At 48.9% G+C, this 21552-nt stretch overlaps 1 protein-coding gene across 3 annotated transcripts; it reads right to left on the bottom strand.

The window, feature by feature from the left end:
* Nucleotides 1-22: 22 nt before the first annotated feature.
* On the bottom strand, nucleotides 23-11493 carry SPRY4 (sprouty homolog 4 (Drosophila)). 3 transcript variants are annotated; one of them, XM_011994165.1, is made up of 3 exons: nucleotides 10327-10619; nucleotides 6201-6262; nucleotides 23-1316 (listed from the first exon to the last, which is right to left on the bottom strand). In XM_011994165.1, the coding sequence occupies exon 3, from the start codon at nucleotides 1267-1269 to the stop codon at nucleotides 370-372; it is 900 nt and encodes a 299-aa protein (XP_011849555.1). In that variant the 5' UTR covers nucleotides 1270-1316; nucleotides 6201-6262; nucleotides 10327-10619; the 3' UTR covers nucleotides 23-369. The 3 variants fall into 3 exon arrangements, with proteins under 3 accessions (XP_011849555.1, XP_011849554.1, XP_011849553.1); XM_011994164.1 differs by lacking the exons at nucleotides 6201-6262; nucleotides 10327-10619 and adding an exon at nucleotides 11283-11493; XM_011994163.1 differs by lacking the exon at nucleotides 10327-10619 and having other exon boundaries at nucleotides 6212-6233.
* Between the last annotated feature and the right edge of the window lie 10059 nt (nucleotides 11494-21552).

Below are 21552 nucleotides of genomic sequence, written 5' to 3'. Positions count from 1 at the left end.
GGAGGGAGGGAGAAGGAGGGGTTGGGAAGGCATTCAAGCAGCTGCAGCTTCCGGATATGTGTCCACATCTGTGTTCCGTCTTCTGAAAAAGAAAAATTCCCCCCAAAACCACACCCTGCCCCTGCATTGTCTGTTTGACACAAAGTTCCAGGACCCTGAAAAAAAGGCCCCAAAGTGCTTCTTCATCGTCTTGGGGAATACAGGGTAGGTGGTGGTGGTCTCTGTATTTTCCGAAGCTGGGGGTAGGGAGTGGGCAGACTAGCAAGGTCAGCCTCAGAAGACTAAAACCTCTGACCTTGCTGCAGTCTTCTTAGATGTCAGAAGAGAACCAGGTTTCCAGGCGGAGCACTGGGGCTTCGACAAAAACTGTCAGAAAGGCTTGTCCGGCCTGCTGGTCTTGGCATCCCCACTGGCTGCTTTGCAGATGACGCTGTTCGTGTGCTTGCAGCGGCAACCAGGGCGGCGCAGACGGTCGTAGCCGCGCTGGGCCAGCTTCACGCAGCCGGTGGCAGGCAGGTAGCAGAGCAGGCAGGGTAGCACCACGGAGAGAGCACCCATGAAGGACCAGCGAGCGCAGCAGTTGGAGCGGGAGCAGGAGCAGGGGTGGTCAGCGCAGGAGCCCTCATCGTCCTCATTCGTGCAGTGGTAGAAGATGCCCTGCACCAGACACATGCACGTGCCATAGTTGACCAGGGTCTGGGCTGAGCACAGGCACTCCTGGTTGCAGACCCAGCAGGAGGGCAACGTCCGCGGGGACGCACACTCCTTGCATTTACACTTCCCACAGGCCTCGCACAGCAAGAAGTGCTTGTCCAGCTCGGATGGGACCGCCGGGCCCTTGAGGTCCAGCGGCTTGCAGTGGACCACCTTGGGCTGGATGCGCACAGCCCTTGGTGAGGCCTGGTCGGCCACGGGTGGTGGTGCCATGTGGTCTAAGAGCCGCTGGTCGGAGGATGTGCTGCTGCTGCTGCTCACAGAGCTGGGGCGCCCGCTGAAGGAGATCCAGTGGTGGGTGACATCCTGGTCACAGCGGGCGGGCGTCGGGGCCAGCTCTGGGGCCCCACCCCGGGTCCGCTTTGGGCCGGTGGTGGGGGCCAGGCCAGGGTTGTCTATGTAGTCGTTCTCCACGTGGCTGGTCTTCATCTGGTCAATGGGTAGGATGGTGAGTGGGTGCTGGAGCCGGCTGTGGGACATCCGGCTGTCAAGAAGGGGCTGGACCATGACTGAGCTGGGAGTCAAGGGGGCGCTCTGTGGGATCGGGGGCTCCATGGGGCTGGAGGTCCTGGACTGTATGGAGAAACAGGCTTCTAGGGGCCCTGGGGGTAGGGTGGGGAAAAGGAAGAGAGAATGGATTCCAGGCATCAGTATGTGGCCTGCTAATACCTCACCCCCCCGCCCAATGAGGTCCTTGGGAGCCACCCAATTGAAATAGGAACTAAAATCACTGTGTGGACTTTCCAGTGACTTCCAAGCTTAGATGATTAATAATGACAAGTAGTCAGTGGTGGAAATAATACTTACTGAGCACTTAAGACGGAGGTGCTCTCCTAAGCACCATATACATTAAGTCTTTGACTTCATGATAAGCCTAAAACGTAACTACTATTATCCCCCTTTTCTATTTACAGAAAAGACATGTTCAAATTAATTTGTCCAAAATCACACAAAACTATCCAAAACTATCAGTAGCAGGACTCAAACCCGGGCAGCCTGATTTCATTCTCTTAGTTACTGTGAAACATGCTCCTTAGTTAAGATACATAGCTCAGTGGATATAAACACAGGATCTGGAACCAGACTCAAATTCGATTCTCACTTTGGCCTAGCAATATTGCTATGAATGAGTTCTTTCGTCTCTGTGCCTTAGGTTTTGGTCTTGTCATCTGTAAAACGGGCTCTTGTGAGGATTAAATGAGAAAATACTATCTATTACCTAGCATATTACCTGGCATGCAGCAACAATTTATCGCTGCCCCAGGAAATAAGCTGAGATCTCCTGAGCACTTATAAGCACTTCCCGCCAAGCACTGTGCCAGGTACTGGGGACAATGTGGTGAACTCAACAGACACCTCTGGATGCTCCCGTGGACTTTTTCAGCTGGATTAACAAGCCCTTTATTTCAGATATTCGCAAGAGAAGGACTGTTATCTGACGCCTGCACATCCAGGATATTAACTTATTACTACCACTTCTTAAGAGCAGCAACCTGCAGTGGCTAATAATCCCTAGGTATGTCAGCTTCTGACAACTTGGATGGGAAATCCTCTCAAGGGGCACTCACATCACCCATTTCCAAGTGCTGAGCTGAACATTCAGCCTAAATGCTATTTACTAGAATAGCTAAGCCAACCCTGGATCAGTTTCTAATTTCACCGAGAGAGTGCAATTTTAAGTTGGAATCCAGCCAGAGATTCAACTGCAGTGCCTGACACGGAACCCCAGGAAGTCACTTAAATCAAAGAGCGGAAACGGCTTGGTTCAAATTTAGAAAGTGCACATTGTTTTCTATTAGAAGTGCCATTTCCTTGCCTGCTGACCTTTACAGTTGGAATTCTGCTGGAGATCAATTTAAAGAAATAGCAGCAGAAGGCCAAGACCTCTGCTCAAGGGGACACAATTTGGAATCCAAGGGAAAGATTACACTCTGGGAAGATTCCACCCCAATCTTAAGAACCCCAGGGAATGGGGAGGAAGGATAGAAGAGAAAGGTAAGTCTTTAAAACAAAACCAAAAAAAGGTCATTGGATTAATGTATTCTGGGGTGGGGTTTTAGTAAACGCTTTTGCATTTACTAAATTTGCATCAAGATGCTAATGATGTTCTCATTAGGAGAGCTGATCCTGCCCCTCTGCTGTTAGGTTTATCTAGAACCTGTCTAAAATAAAAAGCTAGCTCTAGATGAAAGTTTATGAAGGGGATAAAAGGGGGCTATCCACAGGGCTCCAGTCTGTATATCACTTACACTGCTAAATCCAAAAAGCATCCAGTCTTTTCTGCAAGGTTCAATGCTCAGTCAACTGGTATTTCCCATTCACGCAGGGCATCAACTATTGGCTTTGCTCCCATGGCCCTGCCTACTTAAAAGGATGCTGGTATTTCTTTACACGCTTTGTTTTTCCTGTCTTGGAGAAAGCCTACCTAGTGGCAGTGCCTGCCCCCCATGTTCTCTTCGGATGAAACCAGAGCATCGAATTGGTGACTTCCTTGTGGCAGAGTTCGCCTTAAGTTTCTGGCAGGTCTGCCACCAAAGAGTAGCCACTTGCCAAAGCAGCCTCCCGTGGAGATCCTGTGGTTAGGGCTGGAGAGAGGGAATGCAAGTAAGCATCTATGGAGAGGAGTTTTTCCAAGGATCAGGCTGATGACAGGGTAGGAACTCCAGGGAATGCTACCTCAGCCTGCCCACTTACTGTCAGTAGGGGTTCCAAGGCCTTGCTTCTAGAATAAATGAGTTTGGGGCAAGAGGCCAGGGTTAGGAGCCCAAGGTCCAGCACTGAGGACGGTGCCTGGAGGAAAGGCCTAAGAATAAAAAAACGCCATGGATAAGATTCTCCAGCACCAGCCAGAAACCTCACCCCCGGACAATGATAACATGATTCCCTTGTTCCAGAAACCCATGTCAGGAATATTCAGGGTCCTGCCAACACAATGTAGGCAGCAGTTTGAAGCTTCTATTGCCCCATATAGTTGGGTTTTGTCTCTCAGGACAAGGATTGGGTCTGGCCATGCTGTGGGAGAAAGTAAAATACTCCCTTCCCTTGAGCAGATTCATTTTTTGTGTGTGTGTGTGAGGTTCTTTAAAAACAGCCACATTTCCTACAGATAAAGCAAAAGAAATGGGCAATGCTCAGAAATTTTAATAGGCCTTGGAATCAGAAGGCAGATTCCCCAATTCATGGAAAAGTCCCACCAGGAAGCCAGGATGGGAGCAGCCACTGCAGGCAATGGGGATGTTGGCATTCACAGGCTCGCTCCCATAACCCTCCAGAGACAGCTGTCAACATCTGGGCCTGCAGTTGAGGCCAGACATGGGGATGGGAGCTTGGCCCACGATGACTCGGCTCTTTGGGGATGATGCAGCATCCGATGGCTCCATTGGGCATATTATAAAATGTATCTTCCCTTCCATAACCCTGATGTAGTAGGATTCCTTTCAACCACCAGCTCAGCAAAAACCAAATCAGAGATCCACTGCTGCCCTCACCCCTCACCAGCAGGGACCCTCCAAGAACCTCTGCTGAATTTATTTGGCTGACAAAAACAATTTTCTGAGCTGCCTATTTAATAACCCCTCAGCACAGCTAAATGATGTCTCAAAAAAAAAAAAAAAAAAGAAAGAAAAAGAAAAGAAAAAAGAAAGAAGGCCTGGCACAGTGGCTCATGCCTGTATCTCAGCATTTTGGGAGGTCAAGGCACGCGGATCACTTGAGGTCAGGAGTTTGAGACCAGCCTGACCAACAGGGTGAAACTCTATCTCTACTAAAAATACAAAAATTAGCCAGGCGTGGTGGCAGGCACCTGTAATCCCAGCTACTTGGGAGGCTGAGGCAGGAGAGTCAGTTGAACCCAGGAGGCGGAGATTGCAGTGAGCCAAGATCGCACCACTGCACTCTAGCCTGGGTGACAGAGCAAGACTGCGTCTCAAGAAAAAAAAAAAAAAAAAAAAGAAAGAAAGAAAGAAAAAGAAAAACCAACTCTCAGTTGATTTGGTAGATCAATCTCGACTCACTGAGAAACACCCGCCCTCCACTCTGAGCAGCGCTGACAATCTTAAGTGCAGGTTTAGTATATGCTCTCTGCTTCCCCTGCAAGAAAGTAAGAGATTTATGATGTAAATAGGAGAGAGGAGGCTTTGCCTCATTTAGGCAGTTTGGAAGATACTGGTGGCCAATTTGGAAGACACTGGACAGAGAAACAAACCCAGCACTCCATTTAGCCAAAGAAACACCTCTATCAAGTTTAGGTGGTACTCTTAGGAACTGGCAAGAGGGAAGGGACTTTTACCTCCACTCAACCTTCTAATAATAATAAATAATAATTATGGAAGCGGCTAATATTTATGAAACATTTCTTGGTGCCAGGCTCCGTGCTAAGCCCTTGGTGATTTATTTTCTCATTTAATTCTCACCATACTTCAAGAGAGTACCCATTTTACAGAGAAGAAATGGAAGCACAAAGGGTCATAGAGCTAGCAAGTGACCAGAGCAGGATTTGAACCAAGACAGCAGAGGCTTCAGAGGCTGAAATATTAATGTCTCCGCCCTGACTTACAATGACTTGCAGAAGCCCTCCATAACCTCTGGGAATTCATGGGAAGGCATGAAAGTGCCATCAGTTTCAGAACCATGGACTCCTCCAGCCCTCACGGAACATCATCAGAACATCCTAGGGCTCTGCAATGCAACCACCAGGGAAGGAAAGCTAGATGGGCCTACATCAGCCTGAACCCCAGGGAGAGGAATTTTCAGTGTGGAGAGTGAAGGCTGTGGGGGTTTGTAATCTCTCTCATTCAAGGAAGGCTCAGAATTCAAGTTCTCTTCACTTCCAGTTTAGTGTTATGTGCCATCCCCCTGTCTTAAAAGTGGTTTCATTTTTAATTTTCTTTTTTTTTTTGAGATGGAGTTTTGCCTTTTTTTGCCCAGGCTGGAGTGCAATGGCACGATCTTGGCGCACGACATGCTCCGCCTCCCAGGTCCAAACAATTCTCAGCCTCCCGAGTAGCTGGAATTACAGGCATGTGCGACCATGTCCAGCTAATTTTGTATTTTTAGTAGAGATGGGGTTTCTCCATGTTGGTCAGGCTGGTCTTGAACTCCTGACCTCAGCTAATCTGCCCGCCTCAGCCTCCCAAAGTGCTGGCATTACAGGTGTTAGTCACCACTTCCGGCCTCATTTTTAGTTTTCTTATAGTTGAATGGATTTCACTTGTAGGAGTTTATTACAAATCAGTCCCCAAAAGGAAACCCTGGGGTGGAAAGCAATCTCTACTCCTCCCTACCTATCAAGTTGAACTTAAGGGTCCCTAGACTACCTTCATTGATGGGGCTCTCCCTGGTCCAGGTCTGTGAGGAAGGGAGGGAGCCAGGGCACAGAGAGTCCTAGAATACTGAATCAGCAGGATATCAAAATCCCTAGAACACCCAACACTGTATTTGCTGCTTGGCAGGTCTGGGAGCCCAGAGCCAGCCAGTCTGACACTCACTGCATTTGTACCTGTGGGGAGGGGGCTGAGCATCAGGCTGCAGACCGCTCAATACAGGCTGGCTGAAAAGAATCAAGAGGCATGTTAAATGTCTGCACAACTGAGCAGGATGCCTAATACCACCCACCCACACCCTCCCCTTGACTTACCCTAGTGAGGTGAGTTGGGAAATATTGGGAAAACCTGACAATTGTACTTTGAAAGCTACAGGTCAGCTAATGACAAACTGGCAAGAGGCTGTGAATGAATGGGTAGTTTGAGCCCTGCCCCATTCAGTCTCAGCGGGTTATTTCAGTGAAGGTTGTTTAACCCTTTAAACAACTCAGAATAAAGGTCTCTAGGCTGCCAGAGAGCCTGCCCACCACTATGGCTTGGTTCTTTGTGATACTATCCCAGTTTAGCTAATTAAGCTACAACCATATGATGACTTATTACTTTAAAAGGACTTTAAGAAGAGTGGGAGGGATGCTGAGGGAAGCAGAGGACTTGCCCCTCCCTACACCCTACAAAGAAAATCTCTGCTGAGAATGGCCCCAGTGGGAGAATAAAGCATTTGGGCAGCTGGATTTGTCTGGGAATCCTTCTCCCATCTCCCTACCCCCAGCACCAGCACTAAGAAGCTCACCTCTGGCCATAATCTGTTAGAGATCACAAAAGAAAATGGTTGCTTTTCATCACTTCATCCTACCACCAGTTACCGGTTCCCAACCCTCTTCTTCTCTTCCCACAACCAATCAGCTGAGCTCCAAAGCCTAGCACACGGAATGGTGGGAATCTTGCTGGACTTTGGGCTCTTTAATCAGCTTCAAGTTTTTGCTTCACTGTATTACTGCCGTAATTGTCTGCCCAGATTCCCATAAAGAAGGATTAGAAGCCAAGAGTCAGTAAAGAAGGAGTCAGAAGGAGCCTGTTAACCACTGGCATGGTTTGGGAACTATTGGCCAAGTCCAGGTCTGGGTGGGACCAGAACCCTAGACTCCTAAGGCAGGGCTTCCTCCCACAGACACTAAGATGTTATTATTTGTCTCCTTACCCTCCACCAAGAAATGAACTTACAATAATAGATTTTAGCTTACTCCTGGGACAGGAGCAGGAAATGACTTCCCCTTCCCCCAACCAGAAAAAGAAAGACTACTGACAAGGGAAACCACTCTTCTGCAAGTGGCCACCTGCCCCGAAGGGCCCCTTCCCTCCTCTGCTAGATCCAGCACATCTGTGCTCCCTCCCCTGTGCCCTTGCTTCCTTCACTGACTGGGGCCTGTCCTTGGAAAGAACAATCGTGATCACAGCTGAACTGTGGAGTCTCTTAAGCCCAGCCACATGTCCCGGATACATTCCCCAGCCTTGTCAGCTGTCCGGATCTGCAGGGTGGCCCCAGACCCCTGAGAGCCAAGAATACCCTCCCTCTTACATCATGCAACACCCCACACCTCCTGTGCAGGAAGGGGGCACCCTTAAAACCAGGCCCTCCTCCTAGGAGCTCAATAATAACAATGAGCATGGCCCTAGTCCCGGCCGCTCACTAGCAGTCCTGCTGGCCCCCTGTCCCCTTGGGAGGAGTTTATTTTCTCTACTGTGCAGATGGGGAAACTAAGGCCATGCTTAGCAGGTTTGCCTAGTCACTCATCTGCTCTGTCCAGGCCCTTGGCTGGGTCTGGAAGGGGCAACACAGCTTTCCGAAAGCTGTTCATTCACCTTCCCCTGGCTCTTTTGAAAGAGCAAAAATATATTCTAATGAGTTACTGTTTCTCCTCTCAGGGAGACAAGGTTGACCATGAAATAGAACCTTCTCCACTCTGGCCATTTCCCTTCCTTAAAAACTCTGTCATGTCTACATACAAAACCCCAAATTTTCAACTTTATCTCCAAATTCAGAGGCCTGGGCAAGAATCCTTAGCCAGGTTGTCATCACAAGGGAACTGCCACCTAAGTAGAGGCCAGATGACAAACACTCTGGATTTAGAACCAAATGGAACACCATGATTCTCCAAGAAACACTGGACTTTTCTGAATAAAGAGGGAGGGCTCCTTCCTAGGCCTCCTTGGCACCAACGCCCAGGCCCTCATTAACAGGATAGCCCAAGGACAGAAAAACACTGTGGGGGCCCAAATCTGGGAGCTGTAAGATGTCACACCATGAGATGTTCAGCCCTGGAAACTGGAATCCCCACATATGGTACCACAATATTAAATCCCACAGCAACACAGCTCAAAGGTCACTTCTGGAAGTATTAATGAGTTTCATTCCTCTTAATTTTTAAATCACTGATTTTCAAATTTGGCACTGAAAGACTGCTTTCATTTATTATCCACGAAAGTCAGCCAAAGCTCTGGGCACAGGTTTACCAACGTTGGGGCTGGGGTCATGGGTGGGTGTGAACTGGGCAGGACAGATTTCCAAAGAGCCACATCTCTCCATCAATTCTGGGAGGATGCAAATAAAAATGACATGTGAGACTGGGCGCGGTGGCTCACGCCTGTAATCCCAGCACTTTGAGAGGCCGAGGTCGGCAGATCATGAGGTCAGGAGTTTGAGACCAGCCTGGCCAACATGGTGAAATCCTATCTCTACTAAAAATACAAAAATTAGCTGGGTGTGGTGGTGCACACCTTTGATTCCAGCTACTGAGGCAGGAGAATTGTTTGAACCTAGGAGGCGGAGGTTGCATTGAGCCAAGATCGCGCGACAGCCCTCCAGCCTGGGTGACAGAGCAAGACTCTGTCTTAAAATAAATAAATAAATAATAAAAAATAAAAATAAATGAAAATGACACCCGTAAGCTCCAAATATCCACCTGTCCACAGCCTCTGCCCTGCTATGTGTTCTGTCTCCTCCCACCAGCCCCAACTAAAGCTTTAGTGAGACGTGGCCATTTCAGAGGGTGATCTGAAAAAGGTCGTGGGTCTGGGCAGGAGGGCTAAGGGCAAGAGGGCATTTACACTCCACCAAAAGGGAGTGACTCCCGATAACCAACAGATGCCTTTCAAGTCTCCTCACCGTAGCTGACCAGTATTTGTCCATTGAAATTTCAGAAATCTGCTGCTAAAATCCCCACCCTACACCCGTAACTGGCTTGGTTGGTAAGTGTGTGTGCTGTTCACCACATTAGGATTTGCTGGAGCCTGGCGGCACGTGAGGATCCTCCCAAGGGATGGGAAAGAGGAAATGTGATTTCACACTGGACATCTCCACTAGTTCTTTCCCACCCTTCTAGGAGACAGAGAGGGAGAGATAAAGAGAAATCTTTAACCGCAGCCCTGCCTCTCCTAGTCCTCCTGACACCCGCACTAAAAAAAAAAAAAAAAAAAGCTGAAAATTTCAGAGATGTTTATGCTCCATTTGTGTGAAGATCTGGAGAACTCTAAACATTGTGAAATCCACCAATGCAATATTGGGTAGGGCCTCAGGCCAGACTGAGCTCATTAAGAGATTGATAAACCCACAGTTCCCAACTTCTCTGAGCCTTGTACCTTCCAGTTTCGAATCCCCAGAGGCTTGTCAGAGAGGCTAGTGCCTCGGTCAGCTACAGAGACAGACAAGTGCTTGCTCCTGCCCCTCTGCAAGTTCTTTGGCCTCCAGTGTGTCTGGCCTCTCCCAAAACTGGAGAGAATCACGCCACTGATTCGGAGGCAGGAAAGAGGGGGCTGCCACTAGGTTTGGTCACCCCACTGTACACTCTTCTTTCCAGCACTAACCGCACTGGGGGGTACCGAAGCCTTGCTGCGCCAGAAGGCGGCCTCCTGCCCTCACAGAGGCCTTGGCAATATGGATGCCCCTCCAGCAGCTGGTGAAAGAGGCAGCCAGCAGCTCCCTGCTCTGCCTACCATCTAGCCCTTCCAGCCCATTTCGCCTCTCTTGTCCATCCTTCAGCCCTATAAGCCATGCAACCATTTTCCGTCTCCCTTGCCTCTTCTGCCCCCAATCAAGGAGAATTGAGAAACCGTCTTCTTGCACAAGAGTAGCTACTGTCTAAACGCTTTTTGATCGTCTGCATGGAGGGGGAACTGGGCACAGCCTTGGACCCAGTGATGGAGCCAAGCTCCAGCTGCCCTGGCTAGCCAAACCCGCCCTCACCCTGCTCACTGTCCCTGGGGTCTTAGCGATTCAGAATTTTTCAGAACGTACCGTCTCTATTCTCTTCTCTGTGATGTCAAGCCTGGTACCACCAAGAAGGAAGGAGGGAAAGTAGGAGCCTTATCTCTCCTACGTTCGCAACCTCTTCCTCCAGCTCCCACACGCCTGGCGTTATGTAAACGCACCTTCAGCCCCCACCACAGCCCTAGCGCGGCCTGGGGGCTCCGGGGCCTGGCACGGCTCGGTGCCCGGGGAGAGGGAGGTACAGGGTGGCCGAGGAGCCTCAGGCCCTACAGAGGCCAGGCAAGAAAAAGGCAACTGCAAGGCAGTTGCACAGCATAAAATGCGGCAGCGGAGCAAAGGTCAGACGGCGAGGAATCGCCTCGCCAAGGAGAGGGAGCAGAAATGCCCAGTCCTGAGCCAGTCCCTCGCTTGACCATCGAGGGAGAGGCAGAAGGGGAGGGAATTCAGTCCGTCACCACTCCGAAGAGAAAGGAAAAAATCTACGTCGAGCATAGGCCGCTACGGCGGGCTGGGAGATACACGGCAAAGCTGGCACCGTGGGCACGGAGCTGGGAGTTGGGCGAGCCGCCCAGAGCGAGGGCGCCCCCCGACCCAAACGGTGGCTCCTGACCAAGCCCAGAGCCGCCCGTTCCAGCGTTCGAGGCGGATGGTGGCAGGAGAAGGAAAGAGGCCAGGCCAGAGGCAAACTCCCGGGACACGCACGGGGCTTCCCGAGTCGCAGAGGGCGGGGAAGCCGGGCTTGGCAATGCCCAGGGGTCGGAAACGGCGGTGCCAGGCTGTGAACACCCCCGGCGCCGTGCCGGCCGGGCCGAGGGCGTCAGGGAGCTGCGGCGCACCGCAGCGACTCAAGGAGGCGCAGGCTGAGGGAAGGAACACTGAGGCGCGCCTAGAAATAGCGCACCATTTGCCCCAGCCCAAGGGGGGAGTCGCGTCGCCGCTCAGAGCGGGGCAGTTTCAGATCCCAAAACCGGCCATGGACTTACTTTGAGGAGCTGCAGGGTCACAAGCATCGCCCCACGTCTGTCTAAATCCTGGAGCCAGAGCAGGCAACCGCCGCTGTACTCGCAGACGCCGGCCGGAGGAACCGGCAAGGCTTCCTGTGCTCCACAGCGCCAACTCCGCGCTGTCAGCTCAGCTCGCTACCTCCGCGGCGATGTTGCAACCACTGCCTGGGAAAATGGCTTTTTTATGAATGGGAGGGAAGGGAGCGCCAGTGCGCACGCGCGCCGTTCGCGATTCTATGAATGGGTGGGCACAAGAGACCGCGAGCGCGCATGCGCTGCGCTCCATTTTTTATGAATGGGGGGCGGGAAAAGATCTTAACCCGTGATTGCTGGGACTGGCTCAAGCTCCACCAGGAGCCGTCGTTCTTTTACAAAGAGGGGTGGAGGTTCCAGTGGAGGTTGTTATTGCCTTTTTTTTTTTTTTTTTAAGCTCATCAGCTATTGTTAGTGTATTTTATGTATGGCCCAAGACAACTCTTCTTCTTCCCATGTTGCCCAGTCTGGGAACAAAAACATTCCTGCCTTTTTTTTTTTTTTTTTTAATGAATGGAGGGCGGCGGCGACTGCTGCAGCTGGGCCAGCTGCGCGGGCTGCACCCCCTCCCAGCCTGCGAGAGGAGGTAAAGGCCACCTTCACGCCACTGCGGGCCTGGGCAGGAACCGTCAGTGTCGCTGGGGGGCGGGGGGCGCTGCGGCCTCCGGATCCCGGGATGAGAGCAGGGTGGGGGAGGACATACCTAGATCTGGGGATCTCTGCCTCCCGCAAGCAGTCAAAAGAGGGGGCTGGAGGACCCCTACTGGGGGCCTTCTCTTGCTCTAGACCAGAGACGCCAGGCGGGAGGGATCTTGAAGCTGCGTTTACCAAATATTAAGAAAATGTCCATCATCCGTATCAAAGGGTGGGGTGGGGATTGGTGAGTGAATCTGATTCCTTTTCCTGAGGCTCAATCTCTCGTGAGTGCTGGCCGCCCCTCCCCCCATTTCTTGGGTGTAGACAGTGACTGGGCCCAGGCCTCTTCCGGCTCCAGTAGCCCCCGGGGCGATTCTGGCAATTCAGCCAGAGGAAGCCTGGCCCTCGCCTCCCAGCGTTCCCCCCGCCCCAGTGCAATGTCCGCAGTGCCCGGGCGTCTGCCCGCCCTCTGCCGCCCTAGCTAGGTGTCCTCTCTCTGTCCCAGTCGGTTTCCTAGCCCTCACAGGACGCTGGCCTGAGGAGCCTCGGTCCACCGAAGGCCCACGGCCCTTTGCTGTTGTAGGCGCCTTTCCCCAATATCCCCCACCTCTCGCCAGCCTCCCCTCCGGGGAAGTGGGAGCGGCCGAGAACTGGCCAGGTGGATGGGTGGAGCCGGCCGCGCCGAGGATGCTGCCGGGGTGGCCTCAGGATTAAATAACAACGGGGCTCTTGAGCCGCAGAGGAAATGGAAATGGCTAGGGATCCTTTCTTTGCTGTTAATGATGGTGGCGTTGGGGGGCGGGGGTAAGGATCTGCTGAAGCCGGTGAAAAGAAAAGACCCCGCCATTAGGCCTGACTCCAGGAAGGCGGAGAGCCCTCGCGGCAGGCCTTGCTCCTCCCTGGAACGGAGGAGCCTGTAGCCTCCGGGAAGTCCGGGGCAGGGGGTGGCTTTGATGCGTAGATAAGAGCAGAGGCTTGGCCCTGAGTCCCTTGTAACGTCTGTCTTGCCGCTGTTCTGGCCTCACGGGGAGATTGTGTGGCAGTCTTTTTCTTCCTACGCCACTATAGGATTGTGCTTGGCTGTTGTCAGAGGAACCAATGAAAGGCTCCCAGCCTAGGGCTGAAGTCTGGCCTAGGGCTGGGACTGGGACTGGGACTCTAGACAGGCAGCCCAAGGTCACCGAGTCCTAGTCTAAAATGTCTTCTCACCGTTCGGACTCACCTCTCCGTGTACTTACCCAGCTCCTGAGGGCAGAGCAGACTCCCCTAGGGAACCTCAGCCTTCCTTTCAGGGGCGAGACTTCTCTCTAAGAGCAAGAGAACTCTTGGCCAGAACAATGGGTGCAGCTGTCCAGGACTTCCCTGTAAGGGTGTTGAAGTTCAGTTTCGCTCTCTCTGTCAGCTGTAGAAACTGAGGCCAAACTGCACCGGGAAGAGCTAGTAAATTGTAGCACAGATTTTCTAATTCTTTGCAACCTGGCTCTACTTTGCTACCAACCCTTCTCAGCATCACAGACCTAAAATCCTGTTTCTTGCATGTCAGTTAAGCATTTCAAACAATGAAAGTTGAAGCAGTAATTTTCCAGCTGGTGCTCACCCATGGCCCTTGCTGAAACAATTAGAAGGATGGGAATAGATAAATCTTAAATCTATGGCAGAAAAGGAGGATTGGAGGAGTGGGGGGGAGGGGGTTTGCTGTCCTGTTTTTCTTTATTAGAGAAACTCAAGAGACAGACAGGATTACATTTCATAGTCTTTCTCAGCTTCCCTGAAAGAGAATTCAAGGAGACCCCAGTCTGTGTTGGGGAGAAGGAGGAGCTCCCAGTCTTGAGCTGGGAGGGGCCTCTGATGCTTATTTAAGTACAGCGAGATTCAGAATGTCTAGGAGGGCTCTGGAGGTCATATTCTGGTTGTGCTTGGAACATAAGCTGAGGAATGGTTTGGAGCAGCAGTTATGAAAAATTCATTCATTCATTCATACATTCATTCCTTGATCGATTCTGTAGTGGGGCCTGCCCTGACTCCTGAGACTCAGTGGTGAGGGACAGACAGCCCTCCCTGCCCTTGCGAAGCGCACAGTGTTTTGAAAAGACAGACTGCAACATGAGGTTATAAGTGCTAGGAGGGAAATGAGCTTTCTCTGGGGTATGTTGCTTGCCGGGGAGGTGGGGGATGGTGGAAGGAGCTGATTCTGATTTGGTCATCAGGGAATGCCTCTGAGAGGGCGGCTTCTAGTTGTGAGTTGAGACCTGAAGACTGAGAAGTGAATCTGAGGGAGGACTGGAGAAACATCTCAGGCAGAGGGAGCATGGGTGGAGGCCATGTGTGGGAAAAGCCTGGCATATTGGAGGCACTGACAGAAGGCCTCTGTGGCCACAGCTTTATGAGCAAGTTTGAAGTGAGCCTGGTGAGGAATTCAGATGTCATCCTATTAAGGATTTTAAGCAAGGTCTGACACATTCTGATTTGTGTTTTAAACCTCTCCAGCAGCCCTGGGGTCACAATTTAGGGGGTGAGGGGACAGAATGAAAGGTGGTTGGGGAATGCAAAGCATTTGCTCCATTGCAGGGTGAAGACATATTCCTTCTTTAGGGTTGGGTGGCCGGTAGGCCTGTGCTGGATTTATTTTTCTATTTCATCTGATTCTGTTCATTCCAAAGCTACTCTATGTCCTCCCCAGGTATAACTTTTCTGCTAGAGGCACATCCTAACAACTTTGCATTCCTGCCAGGGCTAATGACAATCTTTTATCCTGACTCCAATAAAAACATCCTCACTCCCGTCAGATTGTGGCCAGGGGAGTAGAGTAGGTCCAGTTCTGAGCTTTGGTCTTTTATTAATCTCCTAGCCTTGCTAGGACCTGGAAGATGAGTTAGTGTGATTGAGGAGAGGCAGGAATTCCAATTCAATGACAGTCACTTCTGGAGCACTTACTGTGTGCCAGTCCTATGTGCAGCATGTTTTCATATGTAAAATTTTTTCAAAAAGCTGGGTCTTGATTTTGTCACCTCTCTTTTGCAGAGCAGAAGTTCAAGCCTCCATTTTAAAATTTTATTCCACAAAAAATTGTTATTTTTTTGTGTGTTATTTTTGTGACACACTTCTCGTGTCAGGCATAGTGCCAGCTGTTAACAGTTATAGTGAGAAAAGGGACAGACACAAATTTTGCTCTTATAGGGCTTACAGTCAGTGGTGATGCCACAGGGAGGGCATGGAGAGATGAGGATGGCATGTGCTTTCTTCCTGCAATCTCCATCAGAACCCCCATTCATTTGTGTGTGTTCAGTTGACATTTCTCAACCTTAGTAAGTGTTAAGCAATGGAAGCAAAGGCCCCCCTACCCAAACAGATTATCTTCTTCCACTTATGTAGAAATTCTGGACTGCTACCATTTATAGTCAAGTTTGGGAGATAGACATTAAACAAATAATTGATCAAAGAATCACTTAATTACAGTTAACATCAGCAGTGCATACAAAGTACAGAGAGCAAAGGAGGGGGGCACAGCCTGAGGCCCTCAAGAAAGTTCCCCAGAGCTCAGATCTGTAGAATACAGACTCAGCCAGACTCAGCTCAGTGGTAGAAGGCCCAGAACCAGGAAAGAGCCTTGAGGACCCTAGTCTTTTGAGGAACAGAGGATGTGTCAGAACAAGAGGTTAGAACTCTGTCCTGGCACTACCTCCTAAGCTTTCTGGTTCAGCGTTTCAGCTGTTTCAGCTTTGGGGCTGAACAGCTTGAAAGACAGATGGACAGGCACTGCCCACAGATTGCTAGGGTTAAATCCTGCCCTTACATGCTCCATAGTCTCAAGTTATTCAGACTTTATGTGCCTCAGTTTCCCCATCTATAATATGAAAACTGATAGTAGTACTTACCACAAAGAGCGGAGCTTGAATGCGGTATTGAACATAAGGCACTTAGAACAGTGCCTGAGCCAGGCATGATAGCTCATGCCTGTAATCCCAGTGCTTTGGGTGGCAGGAGGATCACTGAGCCAAGGAGTTCAAGACCAGCCTGGACAGCTTAAGGAGACCCCCCAACTCTACAGAAAAAAAAAGCAAAAACAAAGCTGGGTGTAGTGGTACATGCCTGTGGTCCCAGCTACTCAGGAGGCTAAGGTGGGAGGATAGCTTGAGCCAGGGATATTGGGGCTGCAGTAAGCCGTGATTGAACTAATACATATTAGATGATTATTCAACATATACAGTTGTTCTGATGTAAATAATTAGAATTTCAAGAGAAGCTCATTTATCTGGGTGCATCAAGAACTCAGAGAAAAGCAATCTAAAAAAAATTTTAAAGTCTTTACTAACAAAGTTAAAACAATTATACTGCAGTTGTCATCAATATTTTAACTAGAACAGTTTTTGCAGGACAAAAGCATTTTGAGGTTGGGCACGATGGCTCATGCCTGTAATCCCAACACACTGGGAGGCTGAGGCTGGCAGATTGCTTGAGTCCAGGAGTCTAAGAACAGCCTGGGCAACATGGTGAAACTGTCTCTGCTAAAAATACAAAAAGTTAGTCAGGCATGGTGGCGCATGCCTGTAGTCCCAGGTACTTGGGAGGTGGAGGTGGGAGAATCACCTGAGCGTGGGAAGTCGAGGCTGCAGTGAGCCAAGATGGCACCACTGCACTCCAGCCTGGGTGACAGAGTGAGATCCTGTCTCAAAAAAAAAAAAAAAAAAAAGTGTTTTTAATTGTGTGGTTGGCTACCTTAAATAGTTGACCAAAGGGCTGATTTTAACCAAGACCAATATATGTTTGAAGAGTTTCAGTGGTAGCAGGTAGTGTGATATAATGCTGAATGTGTATGCTGTTGGTTCTCTTGAATCTCTATAAGGGGGGGACATGTTAAACACTTGGTGACTTGGCATAATTCTTAATCTCTTCAAGCCTTGACTGTAGAAAGGGAATATACATAGCATCTACTTAGAGGGTTGCTGTAAGCACTAAATGGCATGATGCTTTTCAAGTAACTTAGCTCAGAGGCAGGTGCGTAGCTATTTTTGTGGTCTTCTAGTTGTTTTGTGTAACAGGGAAATTTTAAAGATTTGAACTTGGCTATGGTAACACAGGTCACTAGTTTCCTTTTCCCTGCCCTTCCTCCAAGACCCCTGGTTTTAACTCATGAATTTCTATGGCACAGTTCAAATTTGCATTTGTTGAAATTCACATTTAAATGCAAGCACACTGTCCATTTCAGATGTGAGAGCTAAATCCAGAACAGCCATTGTGAGCAGTGAATATGAAGAATAAAACAAAACAAAACAAAACAAAAAAACCCCATAACCCATCAGTGGCCAAGAGTAACCCCCTTAGTCCTTGCTTGCAAATCACAGAAATTCCCTAGTAACCTTGAACACTCAGATGTGTCAGTGGTTGGCAAACTCTGGCTTTGGGAACTCCATAAACGGACTTGGCCCAGGATACTGCCACTTAGTTTGTTTAGAGATCTTAGGCAAGTTACTGATCACTTAGAGCCTCAGTCTTGTTTATATAATGGGCATGATGATTCCAACCCATAGGGTGGTTCAGTAAACACCTCATAAGTGTCTGTGTCCTTTATATAAAAGAGTGGGACCCTCAGGAGAAGCACAGGGATAAGGAATGCCCATCTGGACTTATCTAGATCAGCGACTTTCTGGAGGCCTGATCTTGGCTTTCACACTGCATGGGAGAGATGGGGGCTGGGCCTCTTTCTGACTTGACATTTGTGTTTTGGGCCACCTTTACTACTCTGGCCTCCATTCATGCCACTTCATTTGGTCATTCATTCATTCAACCAATATTTAAGCCCCTTCTAGATACCAGGCACCATGCTACACCTCAAGGACACAGCAATGAATGAGTTAGAGGAATCCCTTGCTCTCAAATAGCTTAGTCTAATGAGGGGAGCATATAAAATTGAAACATCCACTGGGCGCGGTGGCTCACGCCTGTAATCCCAGCACTTTGGGAGGTAAAGGTGGGCGGATCACCTGAGGTCAGAAGTTTGACATCAGCCTGACCAAACCTTGAGTCACGACTCATGGGATGAATCTCCATTTGTGTAGTGATTAAGCGTGCAAGTCTTGGAGTCAGCTAGGCTTGGATTAGATTCTCACTCATCTCTACCTATCTACTACCTCTGTGACTTCAGGCAAGTCACCTAATGTCACTAAGCTTCAGGTCCTTTATCAAATAGTGTAAATATGGGAGCGCTCATCTCATTGGGTCTTCAACCCATTCCTTTGTTTGAGAATGTTTATGGAATGTCTACTGGACTCTGTTTCGGGCACTGAGAATTCAGAAGTGAATAAGACAGATAAGGCTTTGCTCTCATGGAATGTACATTCTATTTAGGGGAGAGGGATGGTAGTTAAACAAATAATTAAGATCATTTCAGATAGTGATACATGCTCTGGAGGTATCAGGGGGCTGTGGTCAAGCAATGAGGTGAGGGTGGTAGGGAAATCAGAGAGGTGATGGCTGAGCTGAGACTCAAATGAAGGAACAGTGCTTTACACAGAAAGGCTAGCTGGTGCAAGGGCCTGAGGCAGAAACAAGCCTGGTGTATGTAAGGAGCAGAAGGAAGGTTCATTTTGCTGGAGCTAACTAGCCAAGGGAGAGGGCTGTTTGTGAAACGCAGTAGAAGAGCCAGGTCATAAGGGACTTGAAGGCCGTGGTTAATAGTTTGCATTTTAAGATCGATGAAAAATCACTGAACGGTTTTAGGCAGGGGACCAATATGAGCTGATTTCCACAAAGATTTAAAAGAGATTTTATATATATATAAATATAAAATCGAGAACTTAGTACAGAGTCTGGCACAGAGTGATGTTCAGTATATGTTAGTTGCTGCTGTTATTATTGTTTTTTATTGTTTTTTGTTTTTTGAGACTGAGTCTTGCTCTGTCGCCCAGGCTGGAGTGCAGTCACTACAACACCACCTCACTGGTTCAAGCGATTCTCCCACCTCGGCCTCCGGAGTAGCTAGGACTATAGGCGTGTGCAACCACACACACTCAGCTAATTTTTTGTATTTTTAGTAGAAATGGGGTATTACCATGTTAACCAGGATGGTCTCGATCTCCTGACCTTGTGATCCGCCTGCCTCGGCCCCCCAGAATGCTGGGATTACAGGCGTGAGCCACCATGCCCAGTTTACTGCTAATATTGTTATTATCGATGCCTTTAAAGAGCCTAAAAATCTTCATCCTCTTTAAGGATAGGAAGCCAAGGCATAGTCATTACCATCTACGTGTAAAGCCAATCAAATCAGAGAACAGGATGCAGATTTTGTTAATCAAAGGAAATGCTTTTGGTCCTTTTCCCAAGTGTGAATTTTAAAGCTGAGGGTTTCTCTATGGTAGCAATCATCTGGAACCAACTAAACTCCTTCAGCCCCACTTTGCCAAAATGCCTGGAACTCAGTCACTTAGGTGCCATTGCCTATGGCCCCAGCCACCATTTAGGATCCTTGAAAAGGCTCCTGATTGATTGTTCAATCCAGCTGCCTTTGCTCTGGGTCTGATGGGCCCAGATGGGGAGGGGCTCCCTGTCCTCCGCCTTGAGTGCCCACCAGGTTTGCTGGGACGCCTGGCGAACCTGCCATCGCTGACTTGGAGGTTCTCCCACCATGTTCATGTCATGAAAAGCCCAGGGGCTGTTTTTATGTTTCAGAGAGGCTCTTGAAGGAAGCTGCCCTTAATTCTCTCTGACCCAGAGAAATGGAAAGTGAATAATATGTGGGCACAGTGGCTCACACCTGCAATCACAGAACTTTGCGAGGCCTAGGTGAGAAGATCGCTTAAGCCCAGGGGTTCAAAACCAGCCTGGACAACATAGCAAGACCTTGTCTCTACAAAATAAATAATGCGAATGAATGAATGCAAGCTGTGTAATGAAACTGGGATAAGCTTCTTGGGGTATATAGTATTTGTTTCGGGACAAAGTGCTTTACACCTGGTGAGGATTTTTCATTCCTTCATTCATCAGTATTTACTGAGCTTCTGCTAGGTGCCAGCCACTGTATAGCAGTGAGCAAAAAGGGTGCCATTCTCACCCTCATGGAGCTTCCAATCTAGTGGGACATACATGCGTCAAATAATTGCACAAATATGGTCAGGTGTGGTGGTTCACATCTCTAACCCTAGCACTTTGGCAACATAGCAAGACCTCATCTCTACAAAAAATTAAAAATTAGCCAGGCGTGGTGGTGTGCGCCTGTAGTCCCACCTACTTGGGAGGCTGAAGCAGGAGGATCCCTTGAGCCCAGGAGTTCAGGGCTGCGGTGAACCATGATTGTGCTACTGCACTCCAGCCTGGGTGACAGAACAGGATCTTGTCTCTAAAAAAAAGAAAAATTAATTGCATAAATATAAGTAGAAAATGACAACAACAATAAGTCTTCTGTAGGAGAGGCAGTAATGTTCTAAAGGTATATAATGAGGACAGGGTTGGAAAAGTTTCTCTAGTAAGCGACATTTCAGCTCAGAGCTAAAAGATGAGTGGTGTTAAGTGGGGTTTGGAGGGTGGAGTGAGAAGTATTCCAGGTAGAAGACAGCATATGCAAAGGTCTTGAGGCTGGAGGGATCATGGTGAATGCAAGGAAATGCAAAATCACCAGTGTGACTACAGGACGGAAAATGAGGTGGACCCTGGTCCCAGGAGGAGCTAGAAATATGGGGGACAGGGCCCATGCTGAGGATAGATCACGAAAGGCTTTGGAGGCTCTCTCAAGGATCTGCACTTTTATGCTTCTCGAGGACAATGGGATGCTATCAAAGGACTTGAAGCTGTGGATATGTGTGTAAGTATTTGTGTTAGGGGATGACAAGATCTAATTTGCATTTTGAAAAGCTCATTCTGGCCACAGAGTGAAGAATGGCTTGCAAGGACCGCAATGGGTTCTGGTAACTGCCCATCCACATGCTGCCCCTTCAGTTCTAGGAGTGATAGTGGAACCCTATTGTTCCTGGTTCCAGGGTGCTGCACCATCCCTGTAGTTTCCCTACACTCTGCGAAATATGTCTATTATGTTTGCAAATAGTTTCTTTATCAAATGACCTCTCCTCAAATGACCACATTTGTTCTGCTTGACTTTATGGAGAAATTATATAGGCTGGAAAAAGCAAGAGGAAAGTTTAGCAGTCATTTACCCTAACTCCTTTGTTTTGCTTGTGATACACATGTATTACTGGATTTTGTTTCCTAGCAAGTCGGACAAGCTTTGTCTTTTCACTATTTTCACTACAGTGGAGTACATTTCAGTTTGCTTGTATTAATATGAGTATTGAAAATTATCACACTAGTCAGATTTCTTTCTACTCTTTGTCATGGTTTTTATTTTTGTGTTTCTACTTTCCTGTCTTATGGATTGGGCTTTTTTTTTTTTTTTTAATCATCTCTTTTTTTCCCATTGCCTAGGAAGTTACAGTCTCTCCATCTCTTCTTTTAGTGGATCCTCTAGATATTTAAAAGTTAATCATAGGCCGGGCGTGGTGGTGGCTCATACCTGTAATCCCAGCACTTTATGAGGCAGAGGTGGGTAGATCACTTGAGGTCAAGAGTTCGAGACCAGACTGGCCAACCTGGT

Source organism: Mandrillus leucophaeus, unplaced genomic scaffold (genome assembly GCF_000951045.1).
Source record: "Mandrillus leucophaeus isolate KB7577 unplaced genomic scaffold, Mleu.le_1.0 Scaffold443, whole genome shotgun sequence".
Classification (NCBI taxonomy): domain Eukaryota; kingdom Metazoa; phylum Chordata; class Mammalia; order Primates; family Cercopithecidae; genus Mandrillus; species Mandrillus leucophaeus.
The sequence above is the reverse complement of the archived record's forward strand: the minus strand, read 5'-3'. Positions and strand labels throughout refer to the sequence as shown.

Excerpts from the sequence above, each read along its gene's own strand:
- SPRY4 (XM_011994163.1), bottom strand. The coding sequence starts at position 6,233 with ATGCTCAGCCCCCTCCCCACAG. Across the intron at positions 1,317-6,211 it reads GCTCAGCCCCCTCCCCACAG|GGCCCCTAGAAGCCTGTTTC; the intron begins GTACAAATGCAG and ends CCCTACCCCCAG.